General features: G+C 35.9%; 3 protein-coding genes across 4 annotated transcripts; 2 read left to right on the top strand and 1 right to left on the bottom strand.

Annotated features, from left to right (window-relative positions):
• On the top strand, window positions 1-14435 carry LOC115703950 (DNA-directed RNA polymerase V subunit 1). 2 transcript variants are annotated; one of them, XM_061108575.1, is made up of 19 exons: window positions 1-394; window positions 814-859; window positions 1412-1497; window positions 1613-1739; window positions 1941-2056; window positions 2442-2495; window positions 2904-3083; window positions 3708-3866; window positions 3974-5851; window positions 6160-6335; window positions 7490-7562; window positions 7704-7825; window positions 8284-8438; window positions 9124-9401; window positions 9946-10119; window positions 10221-10361; window positions 10457-12564; window positions 12644-12758; window positions 12914-14435. In XM_061108575.1, exons 3-19 carry the CDS (start codon window positions 1414-1416, stop codon window positions 13229-13231), a joined length of 6258 nt encoding a protein of 2085 aa, XP_060964558.1. In that variant the 5' UTR covers window positions 1-394; window positions 814-859; window positions 1412-1413; the 3' UTR covers window positions 13232-14435. The 2 variants fall into 2 exon arrangements, with proteins under 2 accessions (XP_060964558.1, XP_060964559.1); XM_061108576.1 differs by lacking the exon at window positions 1-394 and adding an exon at window positions 492-636.
• Window positions 13691-14381, bottom strand: LOC115706689 (uncharacterized). The gene has a single exon (XM_030634405.2). The coding sequence runs from the start codon at window positions 14379-14381 to the stop codon at window positions 13782-13784; it is 600 nt and encodes a 199-aa protein (XP_030490265.1). The 3' UTR covers window positions 13691-13781.
• Window positions 14436-14548: 113 nt separating the features above from the next.
• LOC115704857 (uncharacterized) lies at window positions 14549-24921 on the top strand. The gene is made up of 17 exons (XM_030632067.2): window positions 14549-15444; window positions 15905-16144; window positions 16292-16438; window positions 16709-16787; window positions 16925-17111; window positions 17290-17355; window positions 20600-20839; window positions 21069-21275; window positions 21387-21690; window positions 22043-22202; window positions 22352-22460; window positions 22654-22789; window positions 22904-22959; window positions 23032-23331; window positions 23461-23583; window positions 23774-24463; window positions 24556-24921. Exons 1-17 carry the CDS (start codon window positions 15309-15311, stop codon window positions 24724-24726), a joined length of 3351 nt encoding a protein of 1116 aa, XP_030487927.2. The 5' UTR covers window positions 14549-15308; the 3' UTR covers window positions 24727-24921.
• Window positions 24922-25645: the final 724 nt, after the last annotated feature.

Raw genomic sequence — 25645 nt, 5'->3', positions numbered from 1 at the left:
AGAAAATATTTAACACACAAAAAAAAAATAAAAAAATAAAAAGAATTATTTCCTTCCTCTCTCTCGTTCGTACACAAAATTGATTCGTTTGTTCCCATCTTGGGGAGTGATGAAGGCACTTTACCAGACCGTTTCATTTCGAAATTTCCATTTATACCCTCCATTCAAAACCAACATTCATTCCAAAAAAGAGTCTGGTCAATGAGGGTAATCTAGTAATTTCGCTAATCTGGTTCACTCTCCCCTAGTGACCAGTGCTGCGATTACTCAAAGGCTGCTCATGCAAAATAAACCATTTCCCTCTCTTTCTCTTCTCTCTCTCTCTCTCTCTAGAAATATACAGAGAAAAAACGGCACCTGAAACTACGAACAGCGCGGTCATTTTCGTCTCACGGTACGCCAATTTCATCTCAAAGTTGGAGAAAAAGGATTTTTGTTTCGTTTAGCTTAGCTCGCTCAAATCCATTTTGTTCTTCATTTTTTTGGGGTTTTATTAGGGTTTAAGAATCATGTGTTTGGACGGCTCGGGGAGTGGAAATTTTCGTCTGTAATGCTTTTTGTGTTTTTGCATTTTCTTTCTTGGTGATTTGTTGTCGAGGAAATGAAACTGAAACAACATTGGTAGCGAAACCAGTGGTAAAATGGCTTTTTGTTTTTGTTTTTGTTTATTTGGATGGAGCCTTTTAGTTTAATTTTGCGATTCTGAGGTTAAGGATTTTTTCACTGATCTTGCATTTTTCAGTTTCATTTTCTCTTTAACCAAACAGAGATGTTGTTTCTTTCTTTTCACGCTAAATGTCTTTTTGTTTGCAGGGATTTGAAGTTGGGGTAGTGCATTTGCTCCTAGTTAACTTTTGAGGTAAATGTCGAATAAGAACTCTGATGATTTTGCTCCTTTTTTTTCACCTTTCCCTCTTTGCATGTTTATTTTTAGGCTTTGTTTAGAATTCTGATTGATTTTTTTTTTTTGTGAGAGAAAATATACAGGAAAGTTGTTTTGCCAAAATTATATGATAAGACTTTATTTTTATTTTTTATATTTTTAAGAAAATATCTGTTCTCTTTTTTCATATATTTATAGTTGCTCCTATTGAAAAAGAAGAAAAAGAAAAAGAAATATATGTTTATAATTGTTATAAATTTTATAAAATTATATTTGATTTCTCTGTATTTTTTTTTTACCTAAGCGCTTTCTCAGTTGAGAAAGATGAAAGGAAATTTAGTTTTTTCTCTTCTTCTTTATTGTTTTATTAGTTTTTATATTTTGGGGCTATATAACACATTTTATTAGAAAATACGATTATATATTATGGAGTTATGAACCAAATACATTGTACTATCTTGCCTTGCAGTAAATGTTTTTCTTTTGTTAATATGCTTTCTTTGAATTGATTTTACTTTGTGTTATTAGATATGGAGGAAGCCGCCGAGTTCTCAGATATTTCTGATGGAGAGATTATTGGTATCAAATTTAGTTTGGCAAGTCACAAGGAAATTGTGAGTCAAGAGCAGTTCACTAGTTTTTTATTTCCATTTTTTACATTTGATTGGTTTATAATAGAACTTTCTTTGTTCTAATATTAAATATTGATTACCATTTTTTTGGGTGTAGTGTACAGCATCTGTTAGTGGGTCCTCTATTACTCATGCCAGTCAGCTTACAAATCCCTACCTTGGCCTTCCTCTTGAATTTGGAAGATGTGAGTCGTGTGGCACTTCTGAAGCTGGAAGTTGTGAAGGTGTGTAATGATTTATTCTCATTCTTGTCTTTCTGACCTTCTGTTAACAGAAAAGGTTTCAAAAGAATAAAATGATGCAGTTGATAAGTTTAGTTTGACATGTTTACCATGTCTTAGAAGAGAAAGTTCGTGCACAAGTGACAGATGATAATTTTATAGCATATTTTGCAAAAGTATCTCAGTACATTATGTATTGTTCAGGTCATTTTGGATATATCGAGTTGCCAGTAGCGATATATCATCCCAGCCATGTTAGTGAATTGAGGCGTATGTTGAATTTATTGTGCTTGAAGTGCTTAAAAGTGAAAAAGAACAAGGTAATACACAAATTTGTTTTTTTTTTTTCCTGTTATTTGCATGTTTCTTGTATGTTGATTGTAAGATTTTATTTTTATTATTACATGATTAAACTGTTGAGTAAAAAAGTAATTTTGTGAAATAGCCTCTTTTTTTTTTGTTATTGCTTCGTTTTGATACCGAAAAATCAAAATACACAGAAGGTTAAGTGGCAAAAACTGTAGTAGAATTTTGTTAGGTTCATAAGTCTTACAAGTGCATATTTTGCTGTACTTTTGGTACTCCAGTCATGAGCAGTTGTCCTGGGCTCTTTCATCTTATATATACATGTAATTTTTTGCAAAATTAATTGTTTCTGTGATTATATTGTACATGCTATAATCTTACTGGATTGATGCTTTACAGTCTCCTGCGAAGAATGTTGGTATTGCCGAGCAGCTATTGGGTTCGTGTTGTCCGGTGCGTACAAGTGGTTGAATTTACTTTTCTACTTGTTTTGATAAAAAAATGCTATAATTGCCTGTTCTAAACAGGTTTCAAGATTCAATTTACTTTACTACTTTGGGAGATACAAATGCTATAGATACATGTCATAAACTGTTTTTAAGAGGTTCTTGGTTATTGGAGTAAATTAGTTTCAATTTAAGAAGTGTATTAACTTACTACTCTTTCTTCACCTTTCATAACTTTTATCTTTTTCTGTCTTTTTTTTTTTAAACAATGTTGGAGACAAATCATCTACAAATTTGTATTGCGGATGTCTTACTTGAGACGTTCAGATGTGTCTGATCTTAGGGGTGTCTTACTATCAGTAACTCATCGATACTTTCTTCAAATGTTTTTTAACTGCGTTTTCATCTTGAGCAGGAAGCCACACAAGTCTCAGTCAATGACATATATAAAGATGGATATTGGTACTTACAATTGAAGGTACCATCTAAGAAAAGAGTTCCCGATGGGTTTTGGAAATTTTTAGAAAGATATGGTTATCGGTACGGGGGTTCTCTTACTGAGGATCTTCCAAAACGCACTTTGCTCCCTGACGAGGTTTGTTCCTGTTCTAATATTATGTGTTCTTTGCTTCTGTTATTTAGGTCTAGTTTTTGCTTGTTTATGTAAAGGGTTCACCTTTCATGTTCCATTAAGTTTTTTTGAGATAATGTCGGGTCCGTGAGGGCCTTCCTCAGTGATTCTGCTAATCCTATGCATTTTTCTGCAGCAATGATGTTATTGCATTGAAGAGCCTTATTAGAAGTATTATTTCATTTGTACCTTAAGAACAGCTTGTATATATTTATAAGTAACGAAGTTGTATTGTTTTTTTAACACCATCTTTTGTATTCTCTCTCTCTCTCTCTCTCTCTCTCCCCCCCCCCCCCCCCCCCCTCCTTTTTTTTTTTCTTACATACCTTTTAAACATAAATATATATGTATCTATACATATATTTGTTTTCCATTTTATTTTCTAAATAATAATGTTGACTCTTTTTTTTCTTGTATTTGAAGTAAAATTTTATCTTGCATACATGCTAATGGAAATATAAATGATATGATGTATGTCTTTGTTTTGTTGATTGTAACAGTTTTTGACTTTGTGCTTATGCTTGTGCTGGAGTGCAGTGGTGTTCTTTAGTTATACCTTTTTTTTTAATTGTTCGTAATTACTAACAGGTACTCGAAATAATCAAGAGACTTCCTAGTGAAACAATAAAGAAGCTTGAGAGCAAACACTTTTTCCCTCAATCTGGCTACATCCTCAAGTTCTTACCTGTTCCACCAAACTGTTTATCGGTACCAGAAATTTCTGATGGCATCACTATAATGTCAACGGTACGACAATTGCAATATAACTAAATTGGCCAGCTGATTCTAATTGTAGACCCATTTCTCTACCCTTTTTAATTAACTTTTCATTCCTGTACATTCTTTCTTTCTAGGATCCTTCAATGGCGATGCTAAAAAAGGTTCTAAGGCAAGTGGAAATCATTAAAAGTTCAAGAAGTATACCGAACTTTGAATCCACTGAAGTTGAAGCCAATGAGTTGCAGATAGCAGTTGATCAGTATCTTCAAGCTCGGGGTACTGTGAAGGCGTCCCGTGGCATTGATGAGCGTTTTGGTGTCAACAAAGAAGCCAAGAGCTCTTCAACCAAAGTATGGCTAGAAAAGATGAGGACCTTGTTTATCAGAAAGGGTTCAGGCTTCTCCTCTAGAACTGTAATAACTGGTGATGCTTATAAAGAGGTCAACGAGGTTGGTATCCCTTATGATATCGCCAAAGGAATAACTTTCGAAGAGAGGGTTAATGATCACAACATTAATTATTTACAAAATCTTGTAGATAATAACTTGTGCTTAACCTTTATAGATGGTTCAACTAGATTTTCCTTGAAGGAGGGATCTAAGGGGCATACTTTCCTAAGAACTGGTCAGGTTGTACATAGAAGGATAATGGATGGGGATATAGTTTTCATCAACCGGCCTCCTACTACACATAAGCACTCGCTTCAAGCACTGAAAGTATATGTTCATGATGATCATATAGTAAAGATAAACCCTCTTATTTGTGGACCATTGAGTGCTGATTTTGACGGAGATTGTATTCACTTGTTCTATCCCCAGTCTCTTGCAGCAAGAGCAGAAGTTGTGGAGCTTTTTTCTGTAGAGAAGCAGCTTCTTAGCTCACATAGTGGCAACCTTATCTTGCAGTTGGCCAGTGACTCTTTGCTGTCATTGAAGATGTTGTTTGAGACATATTTTATGGACAAGGTATCAGCACAACAATTGGCCATGTTTTCCTCATCTTCTTTGCCACAACCTGCTCTTTGGAAGAAGGCTCCTTTTTTGGACCCACATTGGACTGCATTGCAAGTTCTACAATCTGCTTTACCTGCTTCATTTGATTGCTCAGGGGACAGATTCTTGGTTAAAGGAAGTGAAATACTAATCTTGGATTTCAACAGAGATGTAATCTCTTCAGTCATTAGTGACATTGTGACCTCGATTTTCTTTAAGAAAGGTTCTGAAGAGGTTTTGAAGTTCTTCAATTCTGTACAGCCTTTGCTGATGGAGAACATTTTTGAACATGGTTTTAGTGTGGGGTTGGAAGATTTTTCCATTTCTTTGGAGGCCATTACAAATATCCAGAAGGATATTCAGGCTATTTCTCCTCTGCTGTTCCACCTTAGATCAAAGTATAATGAGCTGGTGGAGTTGAATTTGGAGAATGAAATTCGGTCTATCAAAGCTTCTGTCACGAACTTTTTTCTGAATTCGTCAGCTCTGGGAGATTTGATCGACACCAAGAGCGATTCTGCAGTTAACAAAGTTGTTCAACAAATTGGGTTTTTAGGAGTGCAGATGTCTGACAGGGGAAAATTCTACTCCAAGACTTTGTTCGAGGATGTTTCCGATCTATATAGTAGGATATATCCTCCAAACGTTGATTACCCTTCTGCAGAGCATGGCCTTATTAGGAGCTGTTTTTTCTATGGTTTAGATCCATATGAAGAGATGGTCCATTCAATATCTACTAGAGAAATACTTGTTCGGTCATCAAGAGGATTAACAGAACCTGGAACTTTGTTCAAGAATTTAATGGCTATTCTTCGAGATGTTGTCATATGTTATGATGGCACTGTTAGGAATGTTTGTAGTAACTCAATCATTCAATTTGAATATGGAACAAAGGCTCAAAATTTATATCCTGCTGGTGAACCTGTTGGTGTGTTAGCTGCAACTGCCATGTCAAATCCTGCTTATAAAGCAGTTCTCGATTCCAGTCCAAGTAGCAATAACTCATGGGAGATGATGAAGGTAGTTGATCCTTTTTGGCTATATTTGTGTTTTCAGAAAGAAGTTAATGTGATTATTTATTGTGCATACACATATAGTTGTTATTTTATTTTTGCTATGAATGAGCATGTTAGGCCTCCAATATGTTCTGCCTATGCAAATAATAAGTTACAAGCTCGGGGAGGGGGGGTTGATAGAAGAAAGGATTTTCTATGTCTGTTTTCCCTTGTTTTATTCTGTCTTGCTGTCTGCCTTGATTGTTGGGAACATTATTAAACGTTGGTGTTTGGTGTAAGGTGTAACTTCTGTTTTTCATACTTTGTCTTCAGGAAATACTGCTGTGTAAGGTCAGTTTTGGAAATGAGCCTACTGATCGTCGTGTAATCTTGTATTTGAATGACTGCTATTGTGGGAGAAATTACTGCCAAGAAAATGCTGCTTATCTGGTGAAGAATCAACTGGGAAAAGTCAGCCTCAAAGATACTGCAGTGGAGTTCATGATTGAGTATGTTAGACATTTTCCTTCAACTGGTTATTTTTTCTTTATCTCCTACACAGTTATGTTCTCCATTTATAAGTTCTTATACATGTTATTGAATATCTTCATTCATATGTCTTAATACCACTTCTCCTTTGCTTAACCTCCGCGCTATAATAATACGTGTTGTTTCATTTGGGGAAAAAAATCACTCTTTTATCTTCCATGTATAATTGCAGATAGTTCTCATTAAAGCATCAAAAAGCTTTATACTTGTGTTGGCATTCCTGTTAAATTTTTCTTGTGTTCATTTTACTAAGTTGAAGTCTCCCACAATTGCAACTTCTCCCCAAGTATGCTGCTTAAGCCTATTAACTCATCTTGAAATAGTCCTGTTAACTACAGGCTCTCAATAATTCCTTCTAGAATCCAGGGCTTAAAAAAATTAAAAAAAATAAAAAAAATAAAAAAAAAATAATTCCTTCTAGAATCCAAAACCATAATCATTGCTCCTGTATTTCCCATAGAGGGTAGAAATATCCATTCTTTGGATCTTGATTTTTAAGTACTCCTCGATGCCTATGTTTTTTTGTTTTTTTTTATATGTCAATATTTCACCCTTTTATTTTGATCTTGGATCAATAATACTAGAAATATTGCTGTTAATTTGGAAATTAAAAAAAAATTGTCCTGGGTTTTAATTAGTACACCACCTTTTGTTTTTATTTTTTTTCTTCTGGAGATGTTGCTTTCTCATAACATTTTGCGGGAGAAGCTTAATGGGACACCACTGTGCTTCCCTTTGCCAATTCTTCCGTTGCCCAAATTCTGCAGCTCCCTATTTTGTTTTTTGTATTTTTGCCGCATTTGACCCTTGGACAGGATGCACCGTCGCTTGTCCTTTGGAAATGATTATTTGTCATTAAGTACCACTACAAGAAGTAGATGTTTAAGCAAAGTTACAGAATATAAGATTATATAATATTGTTCATCAGGGTGTCTCAGTTCAACCTTCTAATTGTGCTCATTCTTTATTAGTTTCTTGTTCTTTGGTACAGTTTATTCTTTCTCCATAATATCTATTTGGTGTGTTGATTAGATAATTTCATAGACAGATATGTTACGTGACTTCTATTTGGCTTAGCCATCTTCTCCTAATTCCAATTTTCTTTGATTCACAGATATAGGAACCAGGATCCCTCTGGTGGGTGTGAAGTGAATGCAGGTCTAGTTGGTCATATTCATCTCAATGAGGTTGGGACCTCTTTCTTCCCCTCAAATATTCTAAATTTAAATAACTCCTACTAAACTTATAGAAAATGATCTTGAAGTTGCTGTTACTCAATTCTTGAGAGATGTGTATAAGTGTTTACTAACTGATGCTGTATTAAACAGTCGATGTTGAAAAGGATGAATATTGGTATCAATGAAATACTTGAAAAATGCCAAGAGAATATTAATTCATTACGGAGGAAGAAAATTCGGCAACATTTAAAGACAGCATTGTTATCTGTCAGGTAAGTGACCATTTGATTTTTTTGGTGTTTACCATATGTACCTGGATGAAGTAGAGGATTTTTTATGACTGCTATAGAGATGTTTATATTTTTGTGGACACTGTTGAAGTTTGTAGTTTTTTTTTTCATATGTGAAAACAGTAGCAACAAAGCCCTTAAGGCATAAATAGGTGCATAGAATAGAACTACTCAAAACCAATATCCCAAAATCAATGTAGAACTTGTTACAAAAAACATTCCCAATCTCTGTTAAGTGATACTTTCTTAATTAGTACGCTGTCGACTGAAAGGTGGGTGAAACATAGATGAGTAATTTACAGACCTTGTGTTACTGTGTTTTCGTTGCTCTCCTTTGGTTAAGATCTACACATGGAAGAAGATGATTATTATGTAACCCTAGCTTTATCGGTTGGAACTGCCAAGTTATATGATCTGATTTTATGCTTGCATCCTTGCAGTGAATGTTGCTCTTTCCACAAGTCTCCAGATGAAACATCTGAAGTCCCGTGCTTATTGATTTCCTTGAAGGAAGATATGAGTCTTACTTTGGAGGAATCTTCACAGATTCTTGCTGATTCTGTATGTCCATTTCTTTTAGGAACGGTTATCAAAGGTAAGTTAAATACTCCTTTAAAGTCTGCTTTTTTACTTTTTATTTGTTTAATTTTGTTTTTCTTGTTTATTTTACCAATGGTATGGATTGTTGATAACATATACTCAGTGGTGCATGCAACTTGACTAACTTATGCTTTAATCAACTAGGAATTTAAGTATTTAACTCTTGCCACATAAAATTCCAATTACACAATATAAGATAAAACCTAATCTCAGTTCTAGAATATAGCATTTGAAGATGATATGACATATAATTTTCTTTCTCCATCTAACAATAGAAAGTCTCTTTTAATATCCCTCCAAAAAGAAAAGAATGTAAAATGTAGAAAAATATATTCCATTTAGCTGATTTGGCATTGATTATTTTATTTTTAAATTCATCCAAATGCCTTCGAAATTGCCATGTGAGTACTAAACTACGGACCTGAAATCATTATGATTTCTCCCATATCAATTTGCCATGTTATTCTCCCTTTATGATTAACGAGAATTCTATATATTTAAGGCATTTAAGGTTTCTATTGTCTTTATACTTTCATCTATTTTAAATTTCCTGCTGCCTGCAACCTCTGAGGTCCCAAGTTTCGAGTCCTAGAATTTTATAAACCGTCACATTTGGATGGTCATTTATTTTGCATCTTATGAACAAGCATTTGAATATTAGGAATCTATCAAATGTGCAGGTGACTCCCGGATTTGCTCGGCAAATATAACTTGGATTAGTCCTGAGGCAACAACTTGGATAAGACATCCGCACATTTCTGAGAGGAGGGGTGAATTGGCTCTGGATGTTGTTTTGGAGAAGTCAGCAGTCAAGCAAAGCGGTGATGCATGGAGGATAGTCCTTGACTCTTGCCTCCCTGTACTCCATTTGATAGATACCAAGCGATCCATCCCATATGGAATTAAACAAATCCAGAAATTGCTGGGAATTTCTTGTGCTTTTGATCAAGCAATTCAGGTAATCTTTTGAAGTTTCTTCATAATCTAGTTCCATCTATCTTCAGTAGAGATTTTCCTGTCGGTGAAGTATGCTGAATCAGAAGTATACCTGGTGGGGGAATCTTTCCAACACTTTTCTGTATGTGTTTTTACATGGTTCTCCTTCCCACACATCTTTTTTTTTTCTTTTTTATTATTTTTGGTCCTCGCTGATCTTAACAATTGAGTTATTTGGTAAATTTTCTTTCAATCGACCTTTGTTTTGCAATCCTGTGAAATTACGAAGTTTATTCCATGCAAACAAATTTCCCTAAACAATTTCATTAATTCTTGGTTGTAGCATTGCCTTTTTCATGCTCACTAAAGGGTTTCATAAAAGTGTTAAAAAATGGTGGTTTGAATAAACTCTTTACTTATTGTTGTCTGTAACTTTGGTTTCCTTGTTGTTCTTTTGATTTATAAATACCGTCTTTGTATACTGTTAAATAAAGATAGGTAGCTCTGGACCAGTATTGTAGATAAGTTGGTTTCCTGTCATAATCACAATATTGCTTCATTTGCAGCGCCTTTCGACATCAGTATCAAAGGTGAGCAAGGGTGTTCTCAAGGAGCATCTCATCCTCTTGGCTAACAGTATGACGTGTCCTGGAAATTTGATTGGCTTCAATTCTGGTGGCTACAAGGCTCTATCTCGGTCATTTAATATCCAAGTCCCATTCACTGAAGCGACACTAACGGTAATAAGTTGAAATTGCTAGTCAAGTTCGTTGAACAGAACATAGTAGTAACACTTTTAGTTCTACACTTAATCATTTTACATTTTTGTTACTTGTTGTAGACACCAAAAAGATGCTTTGAGCGTGCAGCTGAAAAATGTCATACTGATTCATTGACAAGCATTGTTGCTTCATGTTCATGGGCGAAACATGTTGCTGTTGGTACTGGCTCGAGGTTTGATATCCTCTGGGACACAAGAGAGGTATTTCATAATTTACTGCATTAGTGTTTTAAGCTTTTATGCTATTTCTGCTAGCTTTTAGAATAATCATTCTGTCATTTTCTCTTCTGTTCCAGATGGGATTAAATCAAGAGGAGACAAACAATGTATATGACTTTCTTGGTGTTGTGGGTGCTGCATCTGGAAAAGAAACAACTACTGGGTGTCTCGGTGAAGAAATCGAGGAGATTATACTGGAAGATGACGGTGAAGTTTGTGCATCACCTGAGCTCGAGTTCGACCAAGACAAGCCAGTCTTTGAAGATGGTGATGAATTTAAAGATATTCCAGATGATGATTGGGGTTTCAAAGCTACTCAGGAAACCAATAACGATGATTGGGGTTTCAAAGCTACTCAGGAAACCAATAATGATGATTGGGGTTTCAAAGCTACTCAGGAAACCAATAATGATGATTGGGGTTCCAAAGCAACTCAGGATACTGATAATGGAGGATGGGGCAAGGTATCATCTGGTAAAGAAGATAGCTCCAATAGTGGGTGGAATTCCAAGTCGGCTGAAAAGAATGTTGCAACTGAATCCACCTGGGGAGCCGCCAGTTCAGCTTGGGACAATGTTTCAACAAAGGAAACAACTGCTTCAGAAGATGACAACTCCAATTCTAGTGGGTGGGGTGCAAAGTCTTCTGGAATGAAAACAACAGAATCTCCATGGGGCAAAAGCACATCTAGGGTTGAAGTTGATTCAGACAATACTTCTGGTGGGTGGAATGTCAAGTCGTCTGAGTCGAAGACAATTGAATCCTCTAAAATGAAAACAACAGAATCTGCATGGGGCAACAATGCATCTAGGGGTGAAATTGATTCAGGCTCCAACTCTGGTGGGTGGAATGTCAAGTTGTCTGGATCAAAGACAACTGAATCTGCATGGGGAAAAGATAAAGCAGGGGCTGAAGTTATGTCCGGAGATGACCGCTTCAAATCTGGGCGGGGTACTTGGTCAGGAGGGAATAAACGAAATTCTGAGAATGAAGATGTTCCCTCTAGAAAACCCAATGACAACAGTTGGGATTCCTCATCAGCAGAGCATGCTGGTGGGTGGAATGCCAATTCTTTTGGAGCAAACTCAACAAAATCTGTGTGGGGAACCGATAAAGCAAGTGTTGAAGCTGTGCTAGAAGATGACCGCCCCAAATCTGCATGTAATGCTTGGTCTTCTGGGACAAAGACTACAGAAACTGAGAGTGAAGATGTTCCCTCTAAAAAACCCAATGACAGCGGCTGGGGTTCATCACCAAAGCAAATTGCAGAAACTTCAGATGCTTGGCTGTCACCGAGTGTTGGAGGCAGTGCTGAAAAACAACCCAGTCAATGGGGAAAACAAGGTGGGGAATCTTTCAAGGAAGGTGGCGCTGGGGGTTGGGGTTCGGATGAAAAACAACCCAGTCAATGGAGAGGCAGTAACGAAAAACAACCCAGTCAATGGGGAAAGCAAGGTGGGAAATCATTCAAGAAAGGCAGTGCCGGCCCTGCCGGGGATTGGGGTTCAAATGAAAAACAACCCGGTCAATGGGGAAAGCGAGGCGGGGAATCTTTCAAGAAAGGCAGCTCTGGGGGTTGGGGTTCAGATGAAAAACAACCCACTGATGAAAATCAACATAGTCAATGGGGAGGCAATGACGAAAAACAATCCAGTCAATGGGGAACGAAAGGTGGGGAGTCATTCAAGAAAGGCAGCTCTGGAGGTTGGGGTTCAGATGAAAAACAACCCATTGATGAAACACAACCTAGCCAATGGGGAGGCAGTGATGAAAAGCAACCTAGCCAATGGGGAGGCAGTGATGAAAAGCAACCTAGCCAATGGGGAGGCAGTGATGAAAAACAACCTAGCCAGTGGGGAGGCAGTGATGAAAAACAGCCCAATCAATGGGGAGGCAGTGATGAAAAACAGCCCAATCAATGGGGAGGCAGTGATGAAAAACAACCCAATCAATGGGGAAAGCAAGGTGGGGAGTCATTCAGGAAAGGTGGATGGGGCTCAGATGAAGGATGGAAGATAAAGAAGAACCGTCCAAATAAACCTTGGGGTAATGAAAACTCAACCGTAATTGTACAAAGAACTGCAACAGGACAAAGATTAGATCTTTTCACAACTGAGGAACAAGATCCCCTCTCTCTTGTGGAACCGATCATGCTTGCCATCAGAAGGATCATGCATAAGGACGGGTAAAATTCTAACAGTTCATTTTTTGTTAGATTCCGATTTGTATTAATTTATTTTGACATTATTACATGGTTTCCATAGGTACAATGATGGCGATCCACTGGCATCTGAAGATCAAACGTATATAGTTGACAATGTCTTTGCTAATCACCCGGATAAAGACAGCAAAATGGGTTGTGGAATCGATTACATCATGGTATGTTCTAATTCTCTCCTAAATAAATTATGTTGTGTAGTATAATAGAATGAATATAATCAGAAAACACATAAACTTGTATAATTTGAAATGAAGTTTTTATTGTTTCTAATCTAATCAACTTTTTTCAAAACATAAAATTAATGATATTGCAGGTGAGCAAGCATTTCCGTTTCCAGGACACCAGGTGCTTTTATGTTGTCTTAACCGATGGACATAAAGAAGATTTTTCGTACCGGAAATGCCTCGAAAACTTAGTTAAGAGCAAGTATCCAGACATCTCAGAAGCTTTTAATGGAAAGTATTTTCGAAAACCTGGAGGGAACCGGGACCGGCAAACCACCCCTGAACAACAATCTACCCCAGAACAGTTTTCTACCCCGGAACAGAACAATTCCTCGGAACAGTTTTCTACCCCAGAACAGAACTCTACCCAAGAACAGCAGCAATCTGAGGTTGAGAAGGCACAGTAGTAGGCACTTTGGCCACCAAAAGCATCCTATTTTTTTGGTGTTTTTTCTTGGAATTTCTCGAGGATTTTTATTTTTAATTTTTGCTGTCTTTTCAGTTTGTAAATCCTTGAGTTGAGATATTTTGCTGTCTGCTATTTTGATTGTATATATAGTGGCAGATGGCTGTGTAATTATCAGCATCGGTTTAGTGCTTTTCTTTGGGTTAATTTTTGCAATTTAATTGAATCTAAAGAGAAGAAGCTTAGGCTGTCTCTTCTGCTGTTTAATTGGAATTTAAACCCAGTTAATTAGTAAGCAAAAGAAGAGATTTGTTATTTTTTTTTATTATATCAAATTAACATTTTAAAGTTAATTCTATTATTGGCTGTAAACTTAACTAGTTAACATTTTCATTACTTTTTCAGGTAATGTGGTATCTTTAACAATAAGTTTGGAAAGCATGACTTTAAAACAACCATATAAATTCAAAGTGCTTCTTTTATAGCAATATACAAATAAAATAAACAATTAGTATTGAAAGAAGTAGAAGTAATAGTAGTAGAAAAGTAAATTAAAATCCCTTCGGTGGTGTTTGGTTGACAAAATCAGGGTTTTGAGAGGCCCTTAAAGAGAGACAATACTTAGCAATTTGTCTAAACTTAGGAACACTCCTAAGATCAACCTTAGTACCATCTTTAAGAGTAATGATAATATCACCCCATTCACCAATGAAACGAGGAACCACCTGAACGTCCTTTATCACCTCATACGAGAAATCACTCCTATCCTCACCCGTCAGTCCAGATATGACAGTCACCCGCAGGTTAGTGAATCTGTACCTGAGAAAGAAAGCTCTTGAAACCGCAGCTATTGTGAGAGGCAGCCAAACCAGAGTGAAACCCAGAACAAGGTTCGCCAAAAGGTCACCGTAATGAGCCCCACCGTCGAAGAAGATGGTTTCTTCTTTGTTGGTGTTGGTGATTGTTGGAGAGGATGAGGACACGTGGAGCCTTGTGAGTGGTCTGTTTAAGTTGGGAAATGATTTAGAGGTGAAGTTAGGGAAATGAAGGAATCTGGAAGAAGAAGAAGAAGAAGAAGAAGAAGAAGAAGAAGGAAAGAAGGATTGGGTAGTTGGAGTTGGAGTGGTCAGAGAAGAGAGCGTTGATGCCATTTTTTCTTTTGGAAGGTCTCTCTCTTTCTTTCTTTCTTTCTTTCTTTCTTATCCACTTATTATGAAAGTGGAACACAACAACATTAATAATAGGACTATTCATAACTTTTTATTATAATTTTTTGCTTAATCTCTACATAAATTACATGGGAATGTGAATATTTTATTTTTAAATTTTTTTGTTGATGTTATATTTACAATATTATTTTTTGTAAATTTTTAAAATTTTTTAAATAATTTATAGTATTAAAAATAAATTTAATATTTTTTAAACAAAAATATTAAAAATTCTATTTTTAACATAAAACTGTTGAAACATTTTCAAAAATTTACATATTATAACTATGCGAAATACAAAAAAACAAAAACACATAAGAAAAAAGAAGAAATAGATTTTTTTTGTTTGAATGAAGAAGAAATAGATTGAGAAAACATTAATAATAACTAAAATCAATCAATAAATTGGTAATTATATTAAAAAATATTATTAGGTATTGTTATAATGGTCTCTAACAAGTTGTATTGTGATTAATTAGCGAATTTAATAATTAATTAGATTAATAATAATATTAATAGATAGAGGAGTTGTATACTATGCTTTTTAGTATTTCTCTTTATTTTAATAAAAATTATAAAAAACCGTGTGATTGGTGCTCGTAACAATGGTTAAGCTCATCATGTGTACACGTGTCCCCACGTGACACAACCTAGTAAAAATACAAAAAAGAACTGGGAAAGTAGACTGTGGACTTAGCTATTTAGAATTTAGAAAAAACAAAAGAAAGAAAGAAAGAAATGGAGTTAGTGGCGATCCACACTATCAGTATCATATCAGCCATTGATATCCTCCCATAACTTTTCCTCTTTCTCCTTCATTTTCCTCTGCATAACAAGAGAAGAACAACACAGAACAGAATCCATCCATTGATGAGTACTACTTCTTTAATGGGTCACCTTGTTTTTCCATCCCAAACTACCCCTAAGCTCTGGGAAGACCAATCTTTCATCAAGTGGAACAAGAGAGACCCACATGTCACTTTCCGTTCTCATGAATCGCTTGAAGGTATTCATATATTTTTATATATTTGTTGTCTACAAATTATGTATGTTTCCCTGTGAAAGTTCGTTGAATTGAATTCTGAGAAAAGTTAGTCTACAAATTATGTATGCATTGTTCCAATCTAGGTAACTCTTAGACCACATTTGTGATTGAAAATAAAGATTAAGCAAAGAAATTTGAAAGTGAATAATTATTATTATTATTGTTTTGAGAGTTGTTACCCAAACAAATATGATCCATTGATCCTGGTGTGTAGTGAAAAATATTATGTGTTTTTTCTGTTTAGAAATAATTCACTACATTATCTTACTAGTTGCAGGTTTATCATGGGAAAAGGTTAATTTTGGTTGACTTTTCCTGCTATGTTATATGCTTATTTTTCTTATTTTTGTGCTTTAGAATGGGAATTGTTGTTGTTTTTGCTTTCATAATTTTGTTTTTTTTTCCATTGATGGCCGGTTAGGATCTCTTAAATACTGGTATAAACAGAATAAAGTGAATTACTTGGTGGCCAACTCTGCTGTTTGGGATGATGATGCTGTGCGTGCAGCTCTAGAGAGTGCTTCCTTTTGGGTCGAAAATTTGCCTTTCATTAAATCTTTGTCTGGGTATTGGAAGTTTTTCTTGGCTTCAAGTCCTAATAAGGTTCCTCAGAACTTTTTTGATGGTTCATTTCAGGATTTTGAATGGAGTTCTTTGCCTGGTATGCATACCTATGTAATCTCTTTGTTATTTGTTAATTTGATAGGATATACCCTCTTTTATAATAGCTCTCTACAAGCATTGTTAGCTAATCTTTCTTTACATGCTATTTAATAATTTATTATGTCTCTGTAATGGGATGGGACAGTTCCCTCAAACTGGCAGATGCATGGATTTGATACACCAATATATACGAATACCACATATCCGTTTCCACTTGATCCACCTTTTGTCCCTGAGGAAAATCCTACTGGCTGCTACAGAACATACTTTCATATTCCTGAAGAATGGAAAGGTAATGTTCTCTTCAATGCACGCCAAATCTACTTTGAGTGAGTCTTGCTTGACCCTTTTCTCCTTATTTATTATTGTGAAATCATTGCAATGTGCAATCCATATGTAAAATACACAGTTAATATATTGATATTAGCTATCTGTTAATTCGCTTTTCGATAATGTTTGTTTATACTATACAAGTATACACGGCATAGTTGATGTATAAATGCAGAAACATTAACATTAAACTGGCTTTACATCATCTGATATATTTATTACAATTTGATAGGTCGTCGAATATTCTTGCACTTCGAAGCTGTTGATTCAGCTTTCTTTGCTTGGATTAATGGGGTCCTCGTAGGATATAGGTAATAAATAGTAAGGACTTTATTTTACCAACTACTTGTTAAGGTGCAGTACGTTTTCCTTTCATTTATGTAGTCTTCTGGGTCAAAACTTCCCAGTCAGATGTATTAACAAACTATCTGATTTTGTGCTAGGTCAGTCAAGATAGTAGACTACCTGCTGAATTTGAAATCACTGATCACTGTCATGCTTTTGGTTCGGAGGGTAGTAAGAATGTTCTAGCTGTTCAAGTACTTAGATGGAGTGATGGCTCTTACCTTGAAGATCAAGATCATTGGTGGTTATCTGGAATTCATCGTGATGTGCTTCTTATAGCAAAGCCACCGGTTTGTATTGTCATGAAACATTTATACAATCTGAAAGTTGACATGTAACAGTGTGTTGATTCCTTACACTGATTGCACATGTTTAAATATTGATTCCTATATATTGGCAGCTGGATCCATATTGATCAGTGCCACGGGAGTACTGCAAAATAAAAATAACATAATTTCTGATCTGCAGGTATTCATTGCGGACTACTTTTTCAAATCAAACTTGGCTGAGGATTTTGCTTCTGCAGACATTGAGGCAAGAGTTTATTACCATTCTCTGTTGAATTTGTAATACCATATGAATCAGTATGAGATGTTTGACAATTTTTTTCATGCTTCTACCTTGTGAAGTTATTCTTTTAATTGTTGTTTCTGTCATATTATCTATGCTTATGTAGATTTCTTTTGTTTCTTAGAAAATTTTCATCCTATTCTCTTTCAATTGATTTTTTGTTTGCAAGTGTAGAAAATAGTGATTCGAATTGTGTGTTGATTTCATAGAATAATACATATTTATATACAGAGTTAGGAGACTAAATATCTACTAAATATCTACTAAATATCTAACTCTCTTACAGTTAATATACATCTAATATCTAACACTCCCCCTCAAGCTGGAGCATAGATGTTAATCATGCCCAGCTTGTTACAAAGATAATCAACCCGCACCCCATTCAAAGCCTTTGTAAAAATATCTCCTAGTTGTTCTCCAGTCTTCACATATCCTGTGGAGATCAGACCTTGTTGAATTTTCTCACGAACAAAATGACAATCAATCTCAATGTGCTTAGTTCGCTCGTGGAATACGGGATTCGAGGCAATATGAAGAGCAGCTTGATTATCACACCATAATTTTGCTGGAATAGAAGTCTTAAACCCGAATTCAGTCAAAAGCTGATAAATCCATATTACCTCACACACAGACTGGGCCATAGCTCTATATTCGATTCGATCGGATGCAGATACAACATTTTGTTTCTTACTCTTCCAAGAGACCAAATTGCCCCAACAAATACACAATATCCCGAAGTGGATCGTCATCTACCTTGGAGCCCGCCTACGCATCAGAAAAACACTCAATCTGGGTATGTCCATGATCCTTGTAAACTAAACCTCGTCCTGGTGCTCCTTTTAAATAACATAAAATTTGTTCTAATGCTGCCCAATGATGAATTGTTGGAGAAGACATGAACTGACTGATAACACTAGCAGGAATGCAATATACGGATGAGTCACGCTTAAATAATTCAACTTTCCAACTAACCTCGCGATATTTCTCGGGATCTTCAAATGGTTTCCCATCACGTGTAAGATGCACGGATTCATTGGAGCATTGCGGGGTTTTGATCCCAATTTCCTGTCTCGCTTAGCAAATCAAGTACATACTTTCTTTGAGACAGAAAAATACCTTGTTTACTCCGAGTAACTTCAATTCCCAAGAAATACTTGAGCTCTCCTAAATCTTTCGTGTTAAACTGGGTGTGAATGAAAGACTTAAAGGATGAGATGCCTTCAGTATCACTTCCAGTAATAACGATGTCATCTACATACACAACCAACAAAATGATACCACCAGTTGATCTTTTATAGAACACAGAATGATCTTACTTATTTTTCAACAAACCAAATCTCTCAACTTGACTAAATTTACCAATCCAAGCACGAGGACTTTCTTTCAAACCATATAAAGACTTGCGAAGACGACAAACTCACCCTAACTCCCTTGAGCCACAAATTCAGGAGGTTTGCTCCATATACACTTCTTCCTCAGATCTCCATGAAGAAAAGTATTTTTAATATCAAGTTGATGCAAATGCCAATGATGAGTAGCTGCCATGGAAATGAACAGTTGAATCGTATGTGAGTTTAGCAACGGGGAGAAAAAGTATCACAATAGTCCACTCCATAGGTTTGAGCATAACCCTTGGCAACAAGACAGCCTTTAAGCGAGCAAGCTGTGCGTACGGATTGAATTTAACCGTGAACACCCATTTACACCCGATGACCTGTTTTCCGGAAGGTAAATCAACCAAGACCCAAGTACCATTCGCAACCAAAGCATTCATCTCTTCTATCATTGCAGCAAGCCAACCAGGATGAGACATCGCTTCTCGAACAGTTTTAGGAGAGATGATTATAAGACACAAAAGAAGTAATAGGAAAAGTACATTGGCGTTTACCTTTACGTAGTGCAATGGGAAGATCATCTGAGATTTCCGGATCTGATGACGAAGATGCAGGTGCAGGACATGAAACAGGAGGTGGAGGAGGGGGGCGCCTGGTGTAAACTATAGGAGGCCGAGGGAGTGGTGGAGGTGGTAGAGGTGGTGGAGGTGGTGGAGGTGTAGACATTGTGGGGGTGACGACCGAGGCAGGTGAAGGAACAAGAGACCCGCCAGAACATGTAACAGGCGCATAGGATGTGACAGAATAAACCAACAAATCATCATCCTCCCCCTGACTAGTAGAAGTAGTGGAAGATGAAAAATAAGGTGTATTTTCTACAAAAGTAACATCAATAGAAACAAGATATTTGTTGAGATCAGGACAATAACACCTATACCCTTTCTGAAGACGAGAATAACCAAGAAAGACACACTTTAGTGCCTTAGGGTCTAATTTGGTGACAGATGGACGGACATCGCGAGCAAAACAAACACTACCAAACACTCGCGGAGCAACTGGAAATAATGACTTATTAGGAAAAAGAATTTTAAATGGAATTTCACCATTAAGAACAGAGGATGGCATGCGATTAATAAGAAAGCATGCCGTGGAAACTGCATCGCGCCCAAAAAGGTTTAGTGGACTTTCATTTGAAACAAGAGAGCACGTGCAGTTTCAAGAAGATGTCTGTTTTTACGTTCTGCAACACCATTCTGAGGTGCCGTATCAACACAAGAAGTTTCATGAAGCATGCCATTAGAGGTCATATAAGATTGAAATTGAGCAGACATGTACTCTTTGGCATTATCACTTCTCAAAGTACGAATAGATACATTAAATTGAGTTACATTAAAGTACGAATAAGAAAATTAAAAATTCTTTGTATGTTACATTGTATAGTCAATAAACTAACAGATAAACAAAGCTGCAAATAACTGATACATAGCATGGTGAAAAACCACATGAGGTATCTATTTAACAGTATTTATGAGACTTTATCCAAAAATTGTTGGGCTGAGTAGCAGGAAAAGTTACTAAAAGCACCATCCTAAAAACGCCGTGTTTTATTTTTTATTATTTTATTAACATACACTTCAAAAATTGTTGTGGTCCTTCCTTTGATACACTTCTCGCTTCTTGTTGATATATATATATATAAATATTTATATATGTTTATATATAATGTGGTTGGTATTATGGTATTAGTTGTTTTCCTTACTTTCATGATGATAAGAACTAATTAATTGCAATAAGTTGAGATTACATTGCTAACTAATCATTTTCACTATGTCTATATGGGAAACAGTTTAACCTGTTGCTAACATGTTTTCCAGGTTGAGGTGAAAATAGATAATTCGCAGGCAACGCCTAAAGACACACTTCTTTCCAGATTCACCATAGAAGCTTCCCTTTATGATACTACCAGCTGGTACAAGGGTGATGGAGATGCTGATCTACTTTCTTCTAATGTGGCTAACATGAAGCTCAAGACTAAAACTGGTGCAAGTCCAGGCTTTCAGGGTTATTGGATTGGTGGGAAAATAGATAAACCCAAGCTTTGGTCTGCAGAAAAAGTGAGGAAGCTTTTGAAATTCTTTTGCGTATTAAATTTTTTAAAATTGTGTTTAAAAGATAAAACTAAACCTAAAATCATTAGAGATGTGAAAACTCGGAAGAGGCTACCATTTTAGATGTTCGAGATTTCTACAAGACGAATAACGTTGTAGTTTGTTGGAATGTTCAATTAAGCATCATTTGATGTGTAACTCTATGGAATATTTATCCTTTTGTGTATTTGTGCAGCCTGATTTGTACACTCTTGTTGTCCTCCTCAAAGATGCTTCTGGCAATGTGGTTGACTGCGAATCATGCTTGGTAGGCATACGACAAGTATCAAAAGCTCCTAAGCAGCTTCTTGTAAATGGGCAGCCAATCGTGATAAGAGGTGTGAATAGGCATGAACACCATCCACGCCTGGGGAAGACCAACATAGAGTCCTGCATGATTAAGGTAACAACTGAATTTTATTTATAAAAGTAACATAAAGTTCTTTTCGAATTTTATTTTATAACCCATTGTTGTCCTTTTATGTGTTCTTACATTTGAATATTTTGCATTCAGGATTTAGTTTTGATGAAGCAGTACAACATCAATGGTGTGAGAAACAGCCATTATCCCCAACACCGTCGTTGGTATGAGCTATGTGATATATTTGGCATGTATATGATAGATGAAGCCAACATTGAGACACATGGTTTTGATTATTGTGATCATGTGAAGCATCCTACTTTAGAACCTAGCTGGGCTGCTGCTATGATGGACCGAGTCGTAGGCATGGTTGAGAGAGACAAAAATCATGCCTGTATTATCTCTTGGTCCTTGGGAAATGAATCTGGATATGGACCAAATCATTTTGCTTTAGCTGGTATCAATTTTGTCTCTACACATTTTTTTTTCTCGAAGAAGTATATATTTGTGTTTCTTTTCCCTTTCAATTTGTAGTTTTAGTAATTAAATGAAGACAATGCTAACAGAGAAGAACTAGCAAAAATAGAAAAATGACTCCCAACTGCAAGATTAACTAAGGAATACCAATGTTTTAGTCATTAAATTACCTTGATTTTTTCAGGAAATTAAAATTTTAAGATCTCATTTTGTTCTCATCTGGGATACAATCCTTTAATGTTTTTTTTATTATTATTTTGTTATTGATGTTTTCGAAAGAAAATGCTCCCTGCTTTTTCTTGATTAGTTTATCTTAAATTTGTATGCTTCAGGTTGGATTCGAGGAAAGGATCCCTCTCGGTTGGTACATTATGAAGGAGGTGGTTCAAGAACCTCATCCACAGATATTGTATGCCCTATGTACATGCGGGTTTGGGACATAGTGAAAATTGCAAATGATCCAAATGAAATTCGTCCACTGATATTATGCGAGTATGAGTTTGATATTCAACTTTTTTTTTTTCTTGTCATCAAAAATAGATGAAAGCTTCATTCATTCAGAAAAAAAGCAAACAAAGAAAGAAATAGATGAGAAACCCGCCCTTATCTATGCTTAAGGTTTCTAAAAAATTGAATGGCAGGTACTCGCATGCAATGGGAAATAGCTGTGGTAATATACATGAATATTGGGAAGCAATTGATAGCACATTTGGTCTCCAAGGCGGTTTTATATGGGATTGGGTTGATCAGGTTTTGAATCCTTACCTTTAGAGATATTTACACAGTTTCCAATTCATGATCAATGTTTTTTCACCTGCTTTCTTTGGTCAGTTATTTCATTATATTCACTTCCAATGCTTTCCTGATTCTTTGCGTCAAAGTCCTTTTGTTTCCCCCTTTCAACCCCAATCGTAATATGCTAACAATTTTGTGCTGCTCACAGGCTCTACTGAAGGATACAGGGAAAAATGTCAAACGCTGGGCATATGGAGGTGATTTTGGCGATGTTCCTAATGATTTGAACTTCTGCCTGAATGGCGTTACTTGGCCAGATCGAACTCCTCATCCTGCACTGCATGGTAACTTGACGAATTATTATGTGTACCATGTAAATAATTGAATTATCATGTGTACGTATACATATAACATAAACTATATATCAGTTTTCTTACATGGTTTTTTGTTGTTTGCAGAAGTAAAGTATCTCTATCAACCAATCAAGATTGCATTTACCGGAGGTTCATTAAAGGTAGTTACACATTATTCTTTAAGCTTCATCATATTCTCTTTGAAAAGTTTTTAACCTATTTTAAACTTGCAGATAACAAACACTCATTTTTTTGTGACAACCGAAGGATTGGAATTCACCTGGGCTGCTCACGGGGATGGATGTAAACTTGGATCTGGAGTTTTATCTCTCCCAGTAATAGAACCTCAGGATAGACATGATATTGAATGGGAGTCATCTCCATGGTATAATTTGTGGCTCGTATCATCCGCAGAAGAGATTCTAGTAACGATAACGGCTAAGCTTTTGGATTCCACAATCTGGGTTGAAGCTGGTCATGTCATCTCGTCTGCACAAGTCCAGCTGCCTGCCAAAGGAAAAAATACTAAACATGTAGCCACTCTTTCATTTATACATCTTATTTTGGTGTTGATACTGAATTTTGCTTTTTTTTTATTTTATGTATATATATATAAAAAGAATTGATTATAAGTGTGGCGTTAAACCGTCTATGTTTTTCAGGAGATTAGGGCTACTGATGGTACCTTTGCTAATGAAATTCTCGGGGACACGATTAAAATGAGTAAGGAAGATTTGTGGGAGATAGTGTTTAATGTTCAATCTGGAATAATTGAAAGCTGGAAGGTACAATGGTTTTTCTTGTGTGGAATGTTTTCTTTTGTATTCATGTACATCTAAGGGTATTCTTTGCTGTATTATCTCTTGATAATTTAATTTTTCGAAAGGCTTGAACCCGAACACACTTACCTTTGGATGAAAAACTTGCTGTACATATGAATGTTTTGGATTCTAAACACATTTTACTAAATGATAGGTTAAAGGAGTTGTTGTGATGAGTAAAGGTGTATCGCCATGCTTCTGGCGAGCACCAACTGATAATGACAAAGGAGGAGAATCCAGAAGTTACCTTGCACGGTGGAAGGCTGCTCAGCTCGATACTCTTCAGTACATAACCGAAAGCTGTTCTATACAGAATGTATCAGACCATCTTGTGGAAATAGCTGTTGTTATTCTTGGAGTTCCAAAGGATGAGGAGGGTTCTGCCTCTAATTTGGTAAACAAAACAGCTTTAATTAAAACTGAGGTTGTTTACACAATCAATGGCTCTGGTGATGTCATTATGAACTGCAATGTAGTACCAAAATCTGATCTTCCACCTTTGCCTCGTGTGGGAGTTGAGTTTCATTTGGAAAAATCAATTGACCAGGTAAAATGGTATGGAAGAGGGCCATTTGAATGTTATCCAGACAGAAAAGCCGCTGCCCAAATCGACATCTACGAGAAAAGTGTGGATGAGATGTATGTTCCCTACATTGTTCCCGGGGAATGTTCAGGCAGGGCTGATGTTAGATGGGTGACTTTCCAAAACATGAATGGTATTGGCATTTATGCTTCGAAATACGAAAACTCTCCACCTATGCAAATGAGTGCAAGTTTCTTTTCAACGGCGCAACTTGACCAGGCAAAGCATAATGATGATCTTGTCAAAGAAAACAACATTGAGGTAATTTCCTCTATTTCTTTCAAGATGAAAATAATTTGAATACCAAGAAAGTTTGGTATTGAAAATAAGTTGATGTGTTGTTATTGTTACAGGTTCATCTAGACCACAAGCACATGGGGGTGGGTGGAGATGATAGTTGGTCGCCGTGTGTTCACGACGAGTATCTCATCCCCATTGCTCCTCATTCCTTCTCAATCAGGTTCTCTCCAATAACACCAGCCACTTCAGGTCTGGAAATCTACAAATCCCAGCTTCAGAAGTAGTTGATTTCAAGTTTACTAGTGTAAAACTGGAAATGGCTCTAAATTTGTGACCACTTGACCAAGATCAAATCACTTGGTATCATATGTTGGATGTTGATGCATTGCATTTGATTTTGGTTAGTAATAAGAAAAACATAATAAGTTGTGCTTTATATTTGATCATATATATATATATACACTAGAAATTGCAACTCATGTCCATTCCATTACCTCGAACATTTTTTTTTCTTTTTCAAAAAAAGACATGTAAATTTATAATGCATTAAATTGATCGACATCTAGCTAAACTGTATTTCTTAAAATAAATAAGATCAAGAACGATAAAAAAAAAATGTACACAATGACAATGATGTTAACTTGTTAGACCATCTCTAATGCATGATGTAAATATTGTGTTAAATTTAGTATAAAAAATGAACAAATTTTATATTTAGCACAATATTTACAATTGTGCTCTAATACACAATAACATTTTAAGAAGTAAATTGATTTAAAAAACAAAATATCATTAATGATAAACAATAAATTAAATAATTAGGATTTTTGCCCCTTGAACTTTGACATGTACCAAATCATACCCCCTGAACTTTTAAGGTTGTTGAAAATGCCCCCTGAACTTTTAAGGTTGTTGAAAATGCCCCCTGAACTATTGAGATTGTTAGATTTAAGGACTTTTGTCTAATTTCATTTAATTTTACTATTTCAGTGATTGCTTATGTACTAAACCATGCTCCCCAAATTTTGATATCTACCAAATTATGCCCCTTGAACTTTGATATGTACTAAATTATGACCCCTAAACTTTCATTCATGTTAGACTTTTTTAATAAAATTAGAAAAAAGTTCTTAAATCCAACAATCTCAATAGTTCAAAGGGCATTTTTAATGACCTTAAAAGTTCAGGGGACATGATTTGGTA

This window comes from Cannabis sativa, chromosome 1 (assembly GCF_029168945.1).
Source record: "Cannabis sativa cultivar Pink pepper isolate KNU-18-1 chromosome 1, ASM2916894v1, whole genome shotgun sequence".
Taxonomy (NCBI): Eukaryota; Viridiplantae; Streptophyta; class Magnoliopsida; order Rosales; family Cannabaceae; genus Cannabis; species Cannabis sativa.
Note: the sequence above shows the minus strand (reverse complement) of the source record. Positions and strands in the feature narration are given on the sequence as shown.

Coding starts and splice junctions, on each gene's coding strand:
- LOC115706689 (XM_030634405.2), bottom strand. CDS start 14,381: ATGGCATCAACGCTCTCTTCTCTGACCACTCCAACTCCAACTACCCAA.
- LOC115704857 (XM_030632067.2), top strand. CDS start 15,309: ATGAGTACTACTTCTTTAATGGGTCACCTTGTTTTTCCATCCCAAACT. Junction 21,276..21,386: donor TAGAGTCCTGCATGATTAAG/GTAACAACTGAA, acceptor TTTTGCATTCAG/GATTTAGTTTTGATGAAGCA. Junction 22,461..22,653: donor TATGGGATTGGGTTGATCAG/GTTTTGAATCCT, acceptor TGCTGCTCACAG/GCTCTACTGAAGGATACAGG.
- LOC115703950 (XM_061108575.1), top strand. CDS start 1,414: ATGGAGGAAGCCGCCGAGTTCTCAGATATTTCTGATGGAGAGATTATT. Junction 8,439..9,123: donor TTTAGGAACGGTTATCAAAG/GTAAGTTAAATA, acceptor TCAAATGTGCAG/GTGACTCCCGGATTTGCTCG. Junction 9,402..9,945: donor CTTTTGATCAAGCAATTCAG/GTAATCTTTTGA, acceptor CTTCATTTGCAG/CGCCTTTCGACATCAGTATC.